Raw genomic sequence first — 15,903 nt, 5'->3', positions numbered from 1 at the left:
CCCGAACCTATTCATGCATACGAGTGTTGTGGGATAAACTGGACGGACTGTCGATAAAGTGTGGTGGGAAAACAGTGGGACCTCGGCAGCTGACTTGACTGGGTAATGCAGTCGTGGCCCTGAGTGCTTGCCTCCGGTAGTAGTAGTAGTGCCAGAGTACGGTAACCAGGTGTGCAAGTTTTTCCACTCCATGTCGTGGGATCGAATCTAATACACACATGAGGCACTTGTAAGCGGTCCTCTTGCAAAGTTTTTCTGTAAATTCCTTAAAAGTCATGTGCTTTTGGATGCCAGCCCCAGCCAATCCTGCCAACTTGACAGCCAATTCGACACCCTGTCAGGCTAATTCGATACCCTGTCAGGCCAATTTGACACCCCGAACAGGTCAATTCGATACCCTGTCAAGCTAATTCAATACCCTGTTAGGCCAATTCGGCACCCGGACAGGCCAATTCGACACCCGGACAGGCCAATTCAGGCGCAGCACAGCCCAATTCCGAGGCTCCACAGCGCAATTCGAATACCTCCGGCGGGTCCGCCAGAACAATTCCAGACCTCGGCAGACCAATTCTTTTGTCAGGAATAAAATCCAGGCTAATTCTGCGACAGAGCTCTTCCCTAATTCCAGCCCGAATCCTACCCTCCTCTCGGCCTGCTCCCGCTCGTCCTGAGAAACTTAGGATCGGCACTCTGGGGACAGTGATCGGGACTGCAAGTTACAGAATTACATGTGCAAGGTCCTGTGTAAGCACACCATAATGACACTTACAACAAGCCCCCAAGACAGGATGCAATCCACTGAGCTTACATGGCTTCGGCACTTATAACACTGGGATATTTGTTTTCTAAGTGCAAGGGGGCGAAGCATACCGATAAATGTCTATATTTTGGCCACAGGTTTAGCATGCCGCTCACGGCACCCCCCTGCACATGCCGTGGGGCTGCCGCCGAATAACCAGCTTGCCCCATCCCCAAGCTGCCACAATGTCCCTCCTTCAACCTCCTTCAGCTATTTTTCGCTGTCCACGCCTTGCCAAGTCATTCCCCCTCCCAAATCTATCCGTCTATGTCTGGGATCTGCTTCAACCGTCAATCTGCTTCAATCTTATCTCCCTCCCAAATGTATTCCCTGTTCTGGGGTCTATGAAGAGAGTGCCTGTCCTCATGCCCAGCGTCTCCAGCGTCTCATTACCCTGGCATGCAGAACATGATCAAGTCCACAAGAGCATCGGAAATTGAACTTAGGGCTGTGGCACTGTTTGGCCAGTAACCGCCCGTAGCATAGGCCAACATAAGATAGGGTTTGAATACAGTTAGAGAGGACCCTTTTATGTCCTCGTAACAGAAGTAACGGAAGGGAAGCATCTGGGAGGATTTATGGCTGGTTGATGCGCAGGGTTGAAGGATTTACGGTACCGCTTACAGTATGCGTCACCGGGGGAGGCCTACCCTGTGATCGACGTCACAGGGGCGGTTAATGACATCTGTGCGGATCAAATGATATTTTCAATGCATGTCCTTCGTTGAGCTTGGATCTTTGCACAATATGGTCAAAGGCTTGACCTCCTCTGCCAGTATAAGACGGCAGTGTCGTATTTGTAGCTGAAAAATGTCAAAATTCCTAATTTTAGGGTAAAGCAGGGGGCGAACAGGCGCTGGGTTTCACCTTCGTACTGGTCTCGGAGGCAATTCAGCACCGCCGCTAGCAAGTCCACAAGACTTATAACGTTTCCTCAGCAGATCAATAATAAATATCTCTTGGCTACATGGTACAGGATTTGAGGTCGTAGCTGTTTTTTTATTTGCAAACTGAACCATTTCCAACTACAATTGTTCTGCAACCAGTCCTTGTCGCAGATTTCAATTGTTGTGACCTGTATTAGTGCAATTTGCCTCAATTCGTATTAGGGCTCCTTTCTGCCACGCCGCCGGTGCACTTCGCTTGGCCACAAAATGCAGCTCGTGTCTCGTCGCGTTGCCAGCAGCCTCAGCAAAGCAGGGCAGCCATATCTCCGTGCGAACATGCTTAGCGCAATTCGTCTTGGTCAGTTCCAGGCCGTTCCTTCTTGTGTGTGCCGCAGCGCGCACATAAATGGAGCCGCCGTCGCCGACCATTTGCACAAGCCTCATAGCAACGGCCGCAGTCATGGAGTTGACTTTCAGAACAAACCGTTTATCTACGGCAGCCCAACCATTATCGACTTGGAGAACAGCAATGGCGACAGTCACATTTCCACCCACCACCGCACCCACCATGGTGCCAGCACTAGCACTGGCAGTTCGGCGCCCTTCAGCACGTCTAACAACCTGAACCGTTCTCCGAAATATAAGTACCCCCGGGTACTTCTAAAAATTAGCGGCGAGGCCCTCCAGGGCAAGCAGGGCTTTGGCGTTGACCCGGCGGTCCTCAATCTGGTGGCAGAGGAGATTGCGGAAGCGCACAAGGCAGGCCTGCAGTTGGCGGTAGTGGTGGGTGGCGGCAACTACTTCCGCGGCGCGACAGCACCCAAGGGCATGGACCGCGCGCAGGCCGATTATGTGGGTATGCTGGCCACAGTAATGAATGCACTGCTGCTACAAGGCGCCCTCGAGAACATGGGCGTTGACACGCGCGTCCAAACAGCCATTGAAATGAGAGAGGTCGCGGAGCCGTACATACGTCGCCGCGCGATCCGGCACCTAGATGAGGGCCGAGTCGTCATATTTGGCGCCGGCACGGGGAACCCGTTCTTCACCACCGACACCGCTGCAGCTCTGCGCGCGGCCGAGATGAATGCCGACGTATTTATGAAGGCCACCAAGGTTGATGGCGTGTACGACTGCGACCCTATGAAGCATCAACATGCCAAGAAGTATGAGAAGGTAGGGGCAGCGCCGCAGTGGCGGTGACAGGGATCTGGATGACAGGGATTTGGATGACAGGGATTTGGATGACAGGGATCTGGGTGACAGGGATCTGGGTCAGCGGTCCAGGTTGCGGCCAGCGGTCCAGTCGATCCAGGGAAACTTATCAACTTATGGCAATAGCTTGGCGGAGGCGTGGGGTAGGTGTGCAGATGTTGGCAAGAATGGATTACTGGAGTTACTGGACTGGGGCCACTACTAATAATGGTCATTCATGCCATGGGTGCGTGATGAGGAATGAGGATGTCTTTATACGGGGAAGCTTACGTGTACTGCGCATCCATGCTGCCAGGTGGCGATTGTCTATTCGTTTGCCTGTGCATCTTCAGCGATTAGGTATTAAAGCTTGTTTATTCTTCATCTCCTTTTTTGATTATCCATGTCCGTGACGACTGGATAACTGACTGTTGCTTCTCGTGCCGCTGCGCGCCCCTTACTGGACGGTCCCTTGCGTGCCGCCCTGCTGCATTGGCGCCCGCGCTCGTCGTCGTTTCTCGCAGCTATCGTACCGGCAGGTGTCCATGGACAATCTGCAGGTGATGGACGAGACGGCAATTACGTTGTGTAAGGAGAACAATATCCCCGTCCTCGTGTTCAACGTCATGGAGAGGGGCAACGTTCTGCGTGCAGCTGCGGGACACAATGTGGGCACCGTCGTGGATTCCTCGGAAGAACACAAGCGAATCTAGTTTGCTAAAGGCGAAACTCTACATATGTGTGTAGGGGGTTTTGTAGAGGGTGACAGCGGTCTGGAGGTGCATTCTGCACGGTGCTAGTAGTAGGTCGTTTGATGTAGCGATGAGGGCGGCATGCGTAGATGTTGCGGATGGGTAGGCAGGGGTACGCCATCGGTAGGAGTTCGCTGCAAGCAGCAGCGGGTGCGCCGCCGGTGCGCTAAGGTCCTGACGGTGGCGCGATTGGCAGTTAGGCGGCTTTGGATTTCTGTGATCTTTGCGACAGGTCTGAGTATCGATGGCCCTTACCTCGCTGAACAAGCGTGGCAGTGCTATTTGAAGGCATCGAAAGCGATTAGTTGTGCAAAGGGCGGCACGGCTGACAGGTTTTGCTTTCTGCTTTCTTGGTGCATAGGGCGTTTTGGCTAGTTCCGTCTTGGGTTAGCCCTATTATTGATGCATATGTTTTGCATTTAAGCACTGATAATCCGTTGACGCTTAACCGTCCGGATGACTTTTTGCTACACGTTTGCCCCCAACAGCGCTAAACTATTTTGGTGCGGGGCTTTTCGTCGGCATTATTATACCATATAACCAACGATGACTGATTTTTGCGAACCCTGTAACGCGTAAACTTGCACGGTATACGTCCCTTCAATGACGCCACGACTCATCAAACTGCCAGGTCGGACGATATGAGTAATCCCCCATGTTTTCGATTCCTTTTGTAGCCGCGTCCTGCCGTTATAAACTGTCAAGCATCCTGCGTACATACGGGAGGGTCCTGTATGCCTTCATGCGTCCAATGATTCGTCGCTTATCATGAGTTAAACGTAGATGTAACATTTCCTGCAACATCTATGACCTTGGAGGACAACAAGTGCTGCTCGAACCTACTCTTTGGGATCTTGGAAGCGTTGAATTATCGCTGAGATAGTGGAATGCGTTGCTGACTTGTTGGACCTTGGCGGAAACTCACCTACCTAAGCGCCAGTTGATCTTCCAAAGATTTCCTTGGTTATAGTCCATTGAATGACTATGTCGGCCTCGATAGCCGTATCCAATGCGGTTGTTGAGGGATGTTCAGGTGCCCTCGGCAGCGTAATTGCGCTGCTAGCAACGTATCCCCTTAAGGTGTGATTGTCTGCAAGCCATCCTATGGCGTAGCGATGCGTGGCGCAGCTTGAACCCTAATCTTCGTCAGGTTTGCCGAAACCATTACGCGACGTTGACACGACGCAAGTGTTATGCATTCGTCGCAGACAATATATACGCTTCAAGCCCTCTCTACGGGAACCACTTCTGGAGCTTACGAGGCAGCAGAAGCCAGCTCTCGGTTCCTTGCGGTGGCTCGATTCCTTCAGCAATACAAGGTGCAAACTGGACTACCGTGTAATTGCCATAGGTTGGAGAAATATATTTCACTTATGCTTTTTGTGCAAGCCTGGAGGACAGTCCCTTTACCACCCCACGTGTGTACCACGGTCCGCCTTGGACCTCGAAATAATACCATTATCCCAGGTCGCACCATTCTCCCAGGCCTACAGAAAACCCCATCCCCCGTAAAAGCCTTTGGGTTACACGTGGGAGATAAGGGGGCTCAATCCTTTCCCCTAAATTACCCCGCTGGTTTTTACTCCTCATTATCCGTCTTCTTTTCAACTCAATCCTATGCACCTCACATACGCCTGAACCTTCCAGGATTCTTTTATCCTGGAAGGTAATTCCTACCTACCCGCTGTCCCGAACCTGCTGAACCGAAAGAAACAATTCCCAAAGCCCAAACCGTGCCTCACGAACGTGCGCGGTATTGGACGTTGTATGATGTCCATTTCCTGAGTGCTCACACTCCACGATCGTCGATTTGCCGGTAAAAGTGCACTTTCCTGTCCTCGCTGTTCCATCTCCGCCGTTTTCGGACTGCAAACATATGGCCATCATTCCAGGCAACATCTCTCTCCTCCACGGAAACAAGCCAAACAAACTCGCTCCCGTTGATCCCTCCTCCAATATTCAGCACGCCGCGCTTTTTCTTGTTTCTGATGCTCAGACATTGGCAGTGCTGACGCACACTCTCGCACCTTGTTGCCTGTTTCCTTCGCTTCGAATGCGCTGTCGCGGCCGCACAGCTATCAACGCTTTACGCTGGACTTGGTCCCAATGTGGTCGAGTCTGCGCTCTCCAGCGGCGTTTACTTCTTCTTCTACAGCAAGCTGCGGGAACAAGCCGTCGCCTGGTCGAAGCGTGGCAACAGCGTTGCCGGCGCTGAGAGCCGCAGCAAGGACATTGGCGTCTTGGCGTCCTTGCTGGTGGCCACCATAGCTGGCGCTTGTAACCAGCTGATCACGATGCCGGCATCTGTGGTGGCGACGCGCATGCAGGTAAGTCTGGGCCCAGGTGGCATGTACAGGACTGAGGGGGACCTTCGTGCCAGGTAGGCAAACAAGAACCGGAATGTGTTATGGATTGTCTGTGGGTTCTATTCCATGTAACGGCGTTTTTGGACGGTGCGTGAATGTGTCACTGCATGCACGGCGGATGCCGTCGGTGACGAGTTGGATGTGACTAGTGTGTGTAGGTGTGTGGGTGCCTGCTGGAAGGGATATAAGCCATGTAGCTTGCCAGGTCAGCAGGTTAAATCGCGCGTAAATGTTGCCGCCTGCGGCTTGGACGGCTTTGCCTGATTGCCTCCGCACACCTCGCAGTGGCGTTGACCTGACCTGTCGTGACGTCAAAACTGCGTGACCTGCCGATATCAAAGCGACCCTAGCGCCGGTGCCCGTTCGCATGCAAGCTGAACTTTCCGTAGTGTGTGATTGCGATGGAAAAGCTCCACAAAGCCAAAAACTACTCCACCGCTTACCTATCTTACATACCGCTGTCCTCTCCTTATATATATCCTCTCCTCTCTCCTCTCCTCTCTCGTTTCCTCTTGCTTCCGAAATCCAAAACTCCTTGACAACATCAACAGGGCTACCAGAGCCTGGCGGGTGTCAACTCGAAGCGGCGGCCGCCGTCCACCAGGGAAACCATCAACTCGGTGTTCAAGGAGGGCGGCCTGGGGGCATTTTGGAAGGGTCTGCTGCCCAGCATGATTCTGTTGGCCAACCCCGCAGTGCAGTACATGCTGTTTGAGAAGATCAAGGCGATACTCAAGCTGTGGAAGGCACAGCGCCTGGTGCACGCGAATGCAGCGCTCGCCTCGCCCAGCGCGACACAGCAGGATCAGGAGCACGAGCTGGCGCGGCGTTGCTCCGCGGATAGCGACGAGGCCATGGAAACAGCTACAGCAATATCTGCGGCGACTGCTCCCAAGGTGAAGGCGGCAAGCAACAGCCGTACCGCTGCTGGTGCTACATCCGTTGAGTTGTCTGCTGGTGAAGTTTTCTTAGCCGGCGCCCTCGCCAAGATTGGCGCGACGGTAGTGACATACCCGCTGATCGTGATCAAGGCACGGCTGCAGGCGTCGTCATCGGCGTCGGTCGGTAAGGGTCATGGTGGCGCGGCGGCGTACCGCGCCACAACATGGGGTGTCATGGTTGACACAGCCCGCAACGAGGGCCTGGGCGGATTCTTCAAGGGCCTGCGTGCCAAGATCCTGCAGACAGCACTCAACGCTGCACTGATGCTCATGCTGAAGGAACAGCTGCACGAGGTAACGAAGAGGGAGCTGACGCGCCTGGCGCCGGCGCCACCTTCCGTGCCAGCGGCGGCGGCTGTGGTCAGGGCTCCATCTGCTGCCGGTTAAGATTGTTGCGTGTTACCTTGGTGTCCTGCTGCTAAGGTGGCGGCCGGATGGAGCTGGCAGGAGGGAAGGACTCGTGTGCTCGATGTTGTCACTCCGGGGTATTGGAGGTGAGGAATATGATGACGAGTCCAGGGTCGGAGGAAGCCTGTGTGTGTGCACTGTGTGTATGTGTATGTGTGTTGTTGACACAGGTGCGCGTTGGAGGAGTTGGGGGGTTCAGGGCGGGCCCGGGCGCGGATGGAGGTGGGCCTATCCGTGGCTTGGGTGAATGCAGGCGACCGCGCATGGGTGGAATATCATACGCGAAGTTTTTTCGGCTCCCTTAGGAAGCGCTGGAACGCGATGATCACACGAACTTGGTGTGCTGGTGGCAGGTTGGAAATGAAACGGGCAAGAAAACTTGGATGCCAGGTTTTATGCGGCCATGCGCTGCTGCCGCTGTCGCTGCTGCTACTGTACGAAATATTCTATTTGGCCCTCCTCGGGCTGGGCGAATCTAATATTTTTGTATTCTTAGGGTTGGGATCTTTGGAGTAGGCAGCGGTACGAGGTGTAAAGAAGGTTGCCAAATTTCGACTAGAGCTATAACCAGTGGCAAGAGGCCAGTTGCGGCGTGGGCACCGCGCGTATGCTTACTGCGGTTCTGTTTTGAGGCGAGATGATGCGTTGGGATTGTTAAATTGTCGTGGTTTTATATCGTCATAAATCCGGCCAAGAAACAAGAGTTCTCATAGAGCTGGTAAGGTGTGTCTGGTAAGGCGTGGAAAGCTCCTTTACGCGTGATGGAGCACATGGGCATTGTACTCGGTTCGCGCGTGTTGACTCCTTAACAAGGTTTAGGTAAGTTAATTGAATCTTCGATTGCGATGTATGTATGTTCATCAACAGATCAGAATTGAAATTCTCGATACTATATGCCGTCAAGGTCTAAGCTAAGCGCACGACTCGCTTGTATGTATTGATGTGTTTATGGCGGATGGAAGGTGCAGCAGCTGGTCTATCGCATGGATCGATATTTCCCTTATCTTTTTGCCTTATCTCTTTGCGTACCAGCTTTCCACATTTGATCCAGGAGTTCCCGCCAGCCACTACACACAGTGACGACTGTTTGTGAGTATGTTTTGGTTGGTGACTTTTTGCAATTGTAAAACCTTTGCCGGTAGGTTTTATCTCTCCTGTTATGTTTCCTCTGTAAAAGGTTTGGGTGTATTCCGGTTGTACTCGCTCCTAATCAAGCCGATGGATGGATGTCCCAGGATGGTCGGATGGTTGCAGCGAGCCAGTAAATGGAAAGATCAGGCCTGTCATGACTGAAATGGCGCCGACGGCATAAGATGGGCTAGGCAGGGCGTGGGCACCGGCTTGCATGTACCAGTATACCAGAATGCTGAGCGTCACTGCGCATGCAACAGCGGCATTTAGAGGCCTCCACGATGCATGTCTCACTTGGAACCCACAAACCGCAACCTCTCCACGCCTGCCCTTGGCTTTCTGCCGGCTCCCTCTACCATCTGCTCTTCCGCTGTGAATGCCGACTTGATGCATATGATTTTGTGCGTTTGTTAGCGGCACATACAGATGGCTGGTGCATGCAGGTGCGCGGACTTTGGATTGCGTGGGCCGCGATGGTGGTCATCATGGCGAACACCGTCGTAATTTGAGCATCTCATCATTGGTGTTGTGACTGGTTTGCTGGCGGAGGGCCAAAGCTTTCTGGTGCATAAGCCTAGGTTGAAGCGATAAAAGCAGATAGATATTCTCGTTGTTGAATTCCGGTCAGACTTCCCTAAACTAAAACGGGTGTTTTGAGTGTTTGAAATTTCTGCTACGAACACTTGTGGTAAATTGATGTGCCTGTGCATTTGAGATCTCGCATTTGGCTTGTACGACGTACGGCTTCGTTTAGTGCTGCGAGAGAATACATCTCGCTGCTTTTGTTGTCATCTTCATCTGCTTTTGTTGTCATCTCGCTGCTTTTGTTGTCATCTTCATCTGCTTTTGTTGTCTTCTTCTGGTAGAGACTCTTTGCGTTGTCTCTTTGTGCCGTTGCAGCTCAAAACCAACGCTCGTTGTGTTTTTGTGAGATTGATATCGCGTTTGAATGCTGATAGTCAAGGTAGAACATATACAGAGCCTGCTTTCGTTTTTGACTTCTGACTTTTGACTGATGATAATAATAGCAGTGATTAGAGGAGATCTCCCTGATCATAGTCACTGCTTTGCTGCAAATGATAGTGCAAACAAGCTGACGGTGGCAGTGCTACAAGCAAAGCTTTAGAGTGGCTTAAAGCATTGCAATCTACCCAGTTGCTTTGATGGAATTCCTGCATGGTTGGGGCACGCCTTGTACTTAGAAACCAACCTCTTGGGAGGCAAAAGGCATGTGTGCTTGTGAGCCAGTGAACATATGGTGTGAAGGAGCACGCCTGGCACTTCATGCATGGAATTCTCGTACATCATGCATGGAGCAGACGTATCCCGTACAGGTAATGCATGGAAGAAACAGCTGCAGCTGGATGGGACATGAATGCAGGTGATCGTCACGCATATTGAGCACATGCATATGAATCGATGGGAATGAGTGTGTTAATAGCACTATGGGGACGGGATTTACTTGATAACCACCCTGAGCACTTAATGTCCACTTAATGGGCCGTCAGTAATGATATTGGTCGGTTTATTTTATTGAGGCAGATCAGTAAGATTTCTTCATAAGTCTCCATGTCTTAATTGTTTCACCAATTTACAATTTACCCAAGTAAGTGCGAATGGCTTATATCAATTATGGATAGACAACTGAAAGGCGCTCTGTCGATAACGCGTCCTTAACTTCCTAACTAACGCTTTGTCTGCTTGTTAACTTGCTAGGTCTTGTCGCTGACTACTTCCTAGAGGTCAGAATAACCACCTAATACTTTCACGCCGACGGCTCCCTTCCGAAGTTGCCGGCACTGTAATGTCATGTAGCCGTATGTACATGCAAAAGCCTGCCACGTCCTTGACACCGCTTCAAAAGAAGAAGCTGCATGACAATAAAGCGAACATCAACCTACGATCAATGGAGGGACTGACGCGGAAAGAACTGCTTGGCAGGATCAGCAGCACAAGAAAGTAATAGGGATTTTGATCCGAAACGGACATGGAGAAGCATCCGGCAAAATAAATGGCGAACAACGAAGTAAACAGCCATATCACCGATAAATAGGAGGTCTTCATGGAGAGCTCGACACTACGTAGCGGACAACCGGATGTGGACCTTTAATTCCACGACCGCTCAACCCCCGCGGCCGTGGCAATGCGTAATCGTTAGATGCGCAGATGCACATGAAACTAATCATTTTGGCTAGCAGAAACACTTGATTCGCGTTCCAGCAACTCGCCACGTTCGCTGCGTGCGTGACCATTTGAAGTGGGTGTCACACAGCGTTTCACAAAGTGACATAGACTAACAGTTCACACAAGTCTGCTTCATATCTGATAACAAGTTACAAGTTACAAGTTGCGCAATAACTTGTTGTGACCGCCCACCGCTGCTGCTGTTAGGCAGAAGTTTCGTGCGAGCCGCGAAAGTCGTTGCGTACGTGCGTGTGTGACGGCGACCTGGGACTGACTTTGCATTTGATGTGGGCTTGTGCTTGATGCTGGGTATATAAGTAGCGAAGGCAGCTCGGCGTGCTCATGCACAGAGCTTGTCTCGTGAAATGCATGCGCATGGGATTCCGGAAAATGATAAGTTCGACTGCCGTATCAACGCGGCAACCCTCTGCAGCTGCTGAAGTGAGTCACCGATTATGTCGGCCTTAATTATTCATGCATTTGAAGCAATTTTTAAGCAGCCTCTCGCACAAATGTGTCCGGTCGTACTTCGCGAATAAAAGGTCCGTACATGACGCCCCAAAAGCCAGGAGCGAATTTTACCGCGCAGATGCGCGCGTGCGATTCTCCAAATGCGCCTGTACAAGTGTATATAAATGTTCTTGGCGGAAAAGGACCAGGTGCGCCAGCGCATTGCGCAGGTGGGCATGTTGGCCATAGTCGCACCCGGCATACAGGCTGGACTATTGCGTGGCTGCTTTGCAGTATCTGAAAGCACCGAAAGCCTACGTCGTAGCTTGCAACACTGGGCTCGTGAAACTGCCGCAAGAAGATGAAGCGCTGGCGAAGAGGCAGTTGTGTGCAGCACCTTGTTCAGAGTAAAGTCAAATTACAAAGTTGCGCAAAGTATAACATACATAAACTGAATTAAACATAAGAACAGATAAGACGTTTAGAGCCTTGTCGGTGACATGGACGCCGCTGTTGGCTTGGAACAGCTATTTGCTGTGCATAGGGACGTGCCCGCGTTAGCCGTGTTGCAACAGCTCAGGATGGATTTCAGCCAGCAACAGCCTCAAGAGCTGCTGCACAACCACCGGGAATGTCTTCAGTTGAGCACGTGTAGTTTTGGTCGGCGGGGTCGAGCAACGTACGCAATGCGCACAGAAACCAAGGTGCAGCGTTCTGTAACATCGCCAACATATCCGGTACGCGGTGGCAGGCTTGCCGAGCACGAAATGAAGGGGGGGTCGCATCTCACCATTCAACTAAGCATGCATGTGCTCGGTTGAATGCTCGGTAGCGTGCGAGTTTACCCCTATCAGGATGTTTGTTTGCATATCCCTCCAAGCGAGAGGGCTTGGACCTATGCTGATGTTCGTTCCAAGAAGTGAACTGAGGACTGATGCTACGGTGAAAGATTTGCACGTCAATTCGCCCGTGCAATAAAACGCCCTGTAACTCGCTTACCCTAATCTCACATTCCAATATGCCACTGCACTTTCCTCTCCAGCCTGGGCACATTCTCTTCCTCGCAAACGTACTTGGGCACCTTACAATCCAACACCATACGGGCTTTGGAAACGCGGGCAGCTGCTTCACAAGGACCCCCCTATTTGACCGCGGCTTCGAGATGCCTTTCAGTTCCGTATGCACCGTACTACGGCTACCGTCAAAGACTTACCGTTAGATGATTAATATCAATCCTAAGAATGAATGCATTTTTTGTTTAATTATATACGTCGATTGTGCCTGTGATTGGAGTATGCGGGAAAACTCACAGTCCCTTACAGTTAATCTCGCCGCACGACGCGTGCGTTCGCGATTCCGGTTACACCGTCCTTAGAATTGTCCACGGAGTCTTCGTGTCCGCCTTGACTCCTTTTCCAGGTCGTGAAGTTGTGTTACAGGTGAATAATAGGGTTTCCTCCCGCCACCCAAACCGGTTTTTTAACATCGTCCTCGTCACTACGGCCAGTGGCACACCCAAGGTGGGCGAACTTCCGTCGGCACCCGAAATAAGTTTCGCAGTTTAGTCCGTTTAGTCACCAGAAACAATTGCAATATGTGCGCTAGATACCGAATTAACAGAGACTGCTTACTATTTTTAATTTTTAGCACTTCTGGGATGTCAGCTGATATTGTGCGTAGCACGGGCGAGGTGTCCTTTATTTCAAAACGAGGTCTCGAATTGCTAAGGGCCAACAACGTGGACTACATCCCTGACTACCTCCTGCCTGTCCTGGGTTATGATATTGCCAGCTTTGTCTTAAGGGGAGGTGCTGATGTTGGCCCTTGTCGTGCATCCTGCCGCCCTGCCTGCTGCTGCCGTTACCTGTTGCGTGCAACAAACACCACGTGCTTTGCAGATTGGAACGGTAACCAGCATCTGCTACTTTTTGAGCCTTACCAACAACTACTGCACCACCACTCTGTCCTTCGGCTACTTTGGCGATATGACATTCATGGGACCCTTCACAGATGACACGGTGCGTGAAACCCGTGCACGTTGACCAGGCCATACAGTACATTTAGGGGTGGGCCGCGGCGGCCAGGTCCCGCGACGAAGGCAAAGGTTGGCTTCGTGAAAAGGGCAAATGCGAGTGGTTTCGAAATTAAGATATTCGGATTAGCCCCAGTTGGTAAAGGAATCAATGCGCGAGCTCGTTGCCGTCCGATTGTAGCAGTGCCCGGAAATCCTCGAGAATCACATCGCGGCTCACGAGTCATGACACTCAGCATCCCCGCTCATCCCGTACTTTTTTCTTCTGCGTGCCCTCTGAGAGCCCCTCAAGCGTCACCCTACATTCATACACCTGCATTGCAATACATAATTAAAATCTGCTGTATCATTCGTGCATTTGACTTTGATGTGCTGCATGCAGGGAGCCGCCTTTGTGAACGCCATCGTGGGCGGTACGGGCATCTTCGCTGGCGCCGGCGGCAGCGTCAGGGTTGATGTGCTGGTCGGTGGGCAGGTCTGGAAGTACACCATCGGGCTCAAGGCCAAGGCAAAGTGCGTTTGAATGCACGAAGGCTGCTGCTGGACACCTCTTGCTTGGGGCTCTGCTGGAGCTTTGGAGGTTGCTTGTGAACACTGGCGAAACATGGATTTTATGTCTGTGGATGGCCCTAGCCAGTAAAGGAGACTTAGGGTTGTTCTGAAGGTAGGATCCTGTTGTGGTTATCTCCGGCAGCCCCTGGACTCTTCGTTGACTTTCGGAAAGGACGTCGTTGTTCGGGAGGGTGATTGCTCATCAGTAATTGCTCGGCGGGGTAGAGCTCGTATTCACAAAGCAGGGAGCAATTGCGTTCGCATTTCAAGATTTGTAATAATGCGAAGTTGTACGTTCTATCCAGCGCTGTGAACGGCGGTGTGGCTATGGATGGTTTCCCTTTCCATGGTCCGCATGGGTAGGTACGATGCGTGGGTATGGGTGCATCCACTAGTGGCAGCCATAGAAGACAGCTCGTGTGTCTGAAGATGGTTGGCTGCTGCTGCTGGTGCCTGGGGCGAGGCAACATGGCCAGAAGCCGGGGGCTTGATGGCCGACGGGGACTGCCAGGGGCGTTCTTGTTACCATCTCCGACTGTTATTATTAACACTTAGATTGAGTCGATTAGTGATATTGTTGTGGAACTAAGTTTGTGGCGGTCAGCTCTCTGGACGAACTGGTTTCGGTATCATGCCTTGCAGATTGCACGGGCATTTCTGGGCTCTTGCCTTTATTAGTTCTGGCGCTTATCTACCTAACTCGTAACACAACGATGTGCTAAGGTTGTATGCAATACGTGCTTAAGCAACGGCATAGTTACCAATTACAACAGGTTATGAGCCCCGGATAAGGCCGGTGGCAACGACGCAAATGTCTGAGAGATTGTCCTACACGGAAAGGCTAAACGTAGCCAATAAGATCACGTGGTTTATACGAACGAAAGCCGAGATTATCAAGTCAAAAGCTGGAAATGCGCTCGTCAAGGCACTCGACGAAAATGATCCTACCTCGGTCGAACGGCATCAGACGGCGTGCGCCGTCATCTGCGGACTACTAGACGATAAAGATCTGCCGCTTTTAGGAAAGCACAAGGACGCGCGGGAGTTGCTCAACGCGCTAGACGAACGGTACAAGGGTCTGATGGAGCATCACGTGCTCCGGCTGTGGAAGGATTTTAACGGGCCCAAGATGCAGCCTACTCAAAGCCTCAGGGATATCGTCAAGAAGATTAAGGACATTGTCGCGGAGCTTACTGCATGCAAGCAGTCTGTGGCGGATGCGAACGCGGTCTCGGTCGCCCTTAGGGGGCACCGTATTATAGTACAACGTTGATGCCGAAGACGCTGGAGGAGCTCGAGAACAACCTGATGGGCGTCGAGACCGTTATCGACGAACGAGCATCAACGAGCGTACCGCCCAACGCCCTCTTCGCCGGGCGATCGGCAAGGGCGATCAAGATAGGGGTAACGAGCGCGGCGGCGGTAACGGCCGCGGTGGAGGCTACAGGCGTGGAAACAAGTACGGCGGTATTGGCATTAGATGCTTCAACTGCAAGGAGATTGGTCACCAGGCCAAGGAGTGTCCCAAGCCGAGGAAAGAGTGTACGAAGTGCCGTTTGCTGGGTCATACTGCTGAAGAGTGCCGGAACAGACGTTGCCGTGGTGGAGCTGGAGGCGCTGGAAACGACGGCGGATACGCTGCCGTGGTTGAGCGCCCGGTGTTCATGCTGGAGCTGGGGGATTCACCATCGCGTATGGTGGAGGCAGAAATTTCTGAATTAGAGTCCACTCCAGCGTTTGCTGTGTCGTCGGCAGCTGCATCAGGCAGTACGGAGACATCGGGGCCACAGCTGCGAGAGCTAGATGCTACCTGGTACCTGGACTCAGGCGCTATCTACCACGTCACGCCGGACGCACGGTCACTAAGGGACTACAAGCCTTGTGACCCGATTCCTCTGAAGTGTGGCGGAGGAGAGGAGCACTACGCGGTGGGTTACGGGGACCTGTTGGTAGAAGTCGCGAAGGATCAAGCTAGCTGCAGTTCATACCACATAGGGGCGAACTACTACTACCACAAGCAGAAGGGTCCAGTTGTAATCAAGATTAGGAACGTCTACTACGTGCCAGGGTTTAAGTTTCGGCTCTTGTCGCTCAAACAGCTGACTAACGATGGTGTGCAGTTTTCAGGCTCTGGGACGTGGATGGAGGTTAAGAATTACCGGGAAAGATGGGCCTTATACGCTAATTGCGAGTACTCTGTTTATGCC

The 15,903-nt window shown here is 52.0% G+C and overlaps 3 protein-coding genes across 3 annotated transcripts in view; all 3 read left to right on the top strand.

The window, feature by feature from the left end:
• Window positions 1-1,766: 1,766 nt before the first annotated feature.
• On the top strand, window positions 1,767-4,221 carry VOLCADRAFT_84579 (uncharacterized protein). The gene is made up of 2 exons (XM_002958669.1): window positions 1,767-2,862; window positions 3,405-4,221. Exons 1-2 carry the CDS (start codon window positions 1,954-1,956, stop codon window positions 3,591-3,593), a joined length of 1,098 nt encoding a protein of 365 aa, XP_002958715.1. The 5' UTR covers window positions 1,767-1,953; the 3' UTR covers window positions 3,594-4,221.
• Window positions 4,222-5,716: 1,495 nt separating this feature from the next.
• On the top strand, window positions 5,717-7,326 carry VOLCADRAFT_69839 (uncharacterized protein; the record flags this gene model as incomplete). Its single annotated transcript, XM_002958668.1, has 4 exons — window positions 5,717-5,975; window positions 6,017-6,050; window positions 6,561-6,737; window positions 6,915-7,326. Coding segments are annotated over 4 exons (882 nt in total), but the record flags the coding sequence as incomplete, so codon positions are not given.
• A 3,971-nt stretch (window positions 7,327-11,297) lies between these two features.
• The window catches only part of VOLCADRAFT_108267 (allene oxide cyclase), a gene marked incomplete at its 5' end in the record, with an annotated part of 7,903 nt that continues 3,297 nt past the window's right edge, over window positions 11,298-15,903 (top strand). The window contains 4 exons of the mRNA XM_002958667.1: window positions 11,298-11,342; window positions 12,552-12,632; window positions 13,011-13,130; window positions 13,527-13,657. Coding sequence (XP_002958713.1) covers window positions 11,298-11,342; window positions 12,552-12,632; window positions 13,011-13,130; window positions 13,527-13,657 — 377 coding nt within the window. The remainder of the gene's footprint in view (window positions 11,343-12,551; window positions 12,633-13,010; window positions 13,131-13,526; window positions 13,658-15,903) is intronic.

Source organism: Volvox carteri, assembly GCF_000143455.1.
Source record: "Volvox carteri f. nagariensis unplaced genomic scaffold VOLCAscaffold_102, whole genome shotgun sequence".
NCBI lineage: Eukaryota > Viridiplantae > Chlorophyta > Chlorophyceae > Chlamydomonadales > Volvocaceae > Volvox > Volvox carteri.
This window is presented reverse-complemented; position numbering and strand designations above follow the sequence as displayed.

Bases quoted from the DNA above. Each gene is read 5' to 3' on its own strand.
- VOLCADRAFT_84579 (XM_002958669.1), top strand. From the start codon at position 1,954: ATGCAGCTCGTGTCTCGTCGCGTTGCCAGCAGCCTCAGCAAAGCAGGG. The intron at 2,863-3,404 runs GTAGGGGCAGCG...CGTTTCTCGCAG, and splicing joins ATGCCAAGAAGTATGAGAAG to CTATCGTACCGGCAGGTGTC.